General features: G+C 38.7%; 1 protein-coding gene across 1 annotated transcript in view; it reads left to right on the top strand.

Moving 5' to 3' along the window:
* The window catches only part of LOC108578044 (phosphofurin acidic cluster sorting protein 2-like), a gene marked incomplete at its 3' end in the record, with an annotated part of 84,425 nt that extends 82,474 nt beyond the window's left edge, over nt 1–1,951 (top strand). The window contains exon 4 of the mRNA XM_017941297.1: nt 1,849–1,951. Coding sequence (XP_017796786.1) covers nt 1,849–1,951 — 103 coding nt within the window. The remainder of the gene's footprint in view (nt 1–1,848) is intronic.
* Between the last annotated feature and the right edge of the window lie 593 nt (nt 1,952–2,544).

The raw sequence follows: 2,544 nt of genomic DNA, 5'->3' as shown, positions 1-2,544 counted from the left end.
AAAAGCCAATAAATTGACTTAAATAAATTTATTTCGTTATTTTATAAAAAATTGAGTATTGCATTTTCGTAGTATTACGTTTTATATTGTTTTTGCGTGTGATATTTTTCGAAACAGTCTCCAAAATGTAACCCAGGCTTCCGTGTGCAAGCGTTACGGTGATTCCCGCTCTCTCGTCTTTGGCCCTTTTGTCGGTTGGAGCAGACCATGCAGGATTTACTTCTGCCCCTTCGTTTCTGCGTAAAATATGTGGCTTTAGCCGCTATCCCCTATCGGATGTAGACAGCCTGCCGTAATGTTGCGGTCGTATGTCACAGAACGAACCCGATAATTCGTCTTATCAAGCTTCTTACAAACTGCACGTCGCTCATGAAAGTCCTATTATCTCTTTTGCACGATTCGTTGTACGTTTGTGGTTACATTTGAAACCACACGCGGATAAATATGTCAAGAGTGCCATAAGAGAGCTGACGGTGGAGCGGTGCGAGCTATATAATAGCCAAACACTTAAAAAAGGGTTAACAGTTCCTTAATCGATGTAATCAGATTTTGTTTTTGCGCTTTGTTGAACTTAGAAATTCGTAAAAATCGTGTAGACGGTGTATAACGAAGACTGTAGCAATTTTATGTCGCTAGGTGAACCTAGCTATGTAAGTGCAAATCTGTGCAACTGATTTTCGAACCTAATTTTCGAAAAAATTGAGCCTTGGATGGAAGAATTTAATTCTACAGTTTCTATTTATTTTTGCTCAAGAAATCACCTCCTGTCCAATTGTACAATACTTTCGGCTGCTCTTCGTATGTAATGGTTCGACAGGTCAACGTTGGAGGCACACAAACGTATCTGTTTCTCTAACGTGATCTGTGTCTTACTTCCAGCGGTAATGTGCTCTCTTTGTCTCGTGTTTTACGAGGGTACAGCATTTGAACGATAAGAGTGGGACGAAAAGCGACCGAGGATAAACGGCCTTGACCGGTCAATAGATTTGGTTGCTACTATAGCGCCGGTTTGTTACGTGTTCGTCGCATAGAATGCCGGTGGGAAAGACTCTTGTACATCTATGTTCCGCTCATCCGCCATTGGATTATCGAACGATGTGCACGAGCACGCGTTGTCATGCTTCGCCTCGTTAAGCTTTTATTTAGCTGCGACGATGTAATGTGCAAACCTCGAAATGGATATCTCGTGTGCGATTGTAGTAGTTGGAAAACGAAGATGAGTTTCGTTCGATCGTTCGAATCCGAGATACGTATTAACACGGCTAGAGTACTTTCAACAGTTGAGGAGGATGAATTATTTAGAATCTTCTGTGACTTTTGAGGTTGTTGCTGAAATGCGTTTATTCTTTAAAAATTTCTTTAACTAAGTGAATGATCTTTATGAGCGTATAAAAATATTGAAAGGCACTTTATGACTTTGAACAATTTTTGCGACTTACAAGGAACATTGTCCAAATGATCGATGCCTTGGATTAAAAAAATTGCACAACAGTTGGAGAATCCGAGAATATTGGACACGTATTCTTTTTCTTTCTTTTTTGTACAAATTCACATTGAGCAGGTGAAATTACTTTCAGAATTCTAATTGCAATTACGAACGAAACTAAATTCGAAACTTGCCTAATTTTTCCACGAAGAATTATCAGCAGTTGCAACTTTAGACAGCAGTTTTACTCCCTAAATATGAACTTTTATTGACAAAAGAGAAATACCCCTTCGATATTTTCAGATTCTTTAACTGCATTCCAAGTTCCATCGAAGTCAACGTGTATCAGTTGGATAATATTCCTCGTTAATCACAGAACAAACTTCCTGTTTGATCTAACGGAACAACGTTTATTCTTACAGCAAAGAAATCTAAAGCAAAAGTTTATAGCTCTACTAAAGAGACGGTTCAGGGTGTCCGAAGATTTGGATCAAGATCAAGAAGAGATAGGGCAGAAGCTTTCAGGTAAATCGTGCATTACCCTTCTCCTAGAGAAAAATGACCAAATAATTGAATCAACCCTCGGACAGCGAATATCGTGATAGTTGCGCGCACAGTGGATGTCACAGTGAAACCACATTTTTATATTTTACTCTAGGCATTGTATCGTTTAAAATTACACAAATATACCACGATTAACCCTTTCGCTGCGGCAAATTTTAGCACATAACGCGCGTGACGGATTCAGATGTTCTATAAATTTTATTTCTTTGGTTGTATCGTTTTAAAATTTGTTTTATCGAATTAACGTGGGAGAGCGCAGAGGATGAAATTAAGGCTTGAATTAACACTTTGCCAACCGAACGAATTGCAACTGATCAGACGTCTAAGATTGGTAAAACGAATTCTACAAAAACTGATAAAGTATTCTGTGTCGGGAAGATTACTAATGTAAAATCCAACGATAATTCGTTACATCAACAATATTAAGCAACGACATTTTTTAAAAGATGAAGAAGAAACGAGAATGAAATATTCTATATAGTCTAGGGTGCCCGCGATCGATTCCCGGTTGCTCACGAGGGTGAATCGAATGGACGTGGAAACTGATGTGCTCG

This window comes from Habropoda laboriosa, unplaced genomic scaffold (assembly GCF_001263275.1).
Source record: "Habropoda laboriosa isolate 0110345459 unplaced genomic scaffold, ASM126327v1 scaffold1063, whole genome shotgun sequence".
Lineage (NCBI taxonomy): Eukaryota > Metazoa > Arthropoda > Insecta > Hymenoptera > Apidae > Habropoda > Habropoda laboriosa.
This window is presented reverse-complemented; position numbering and strand designations above follow the sequence as displayed.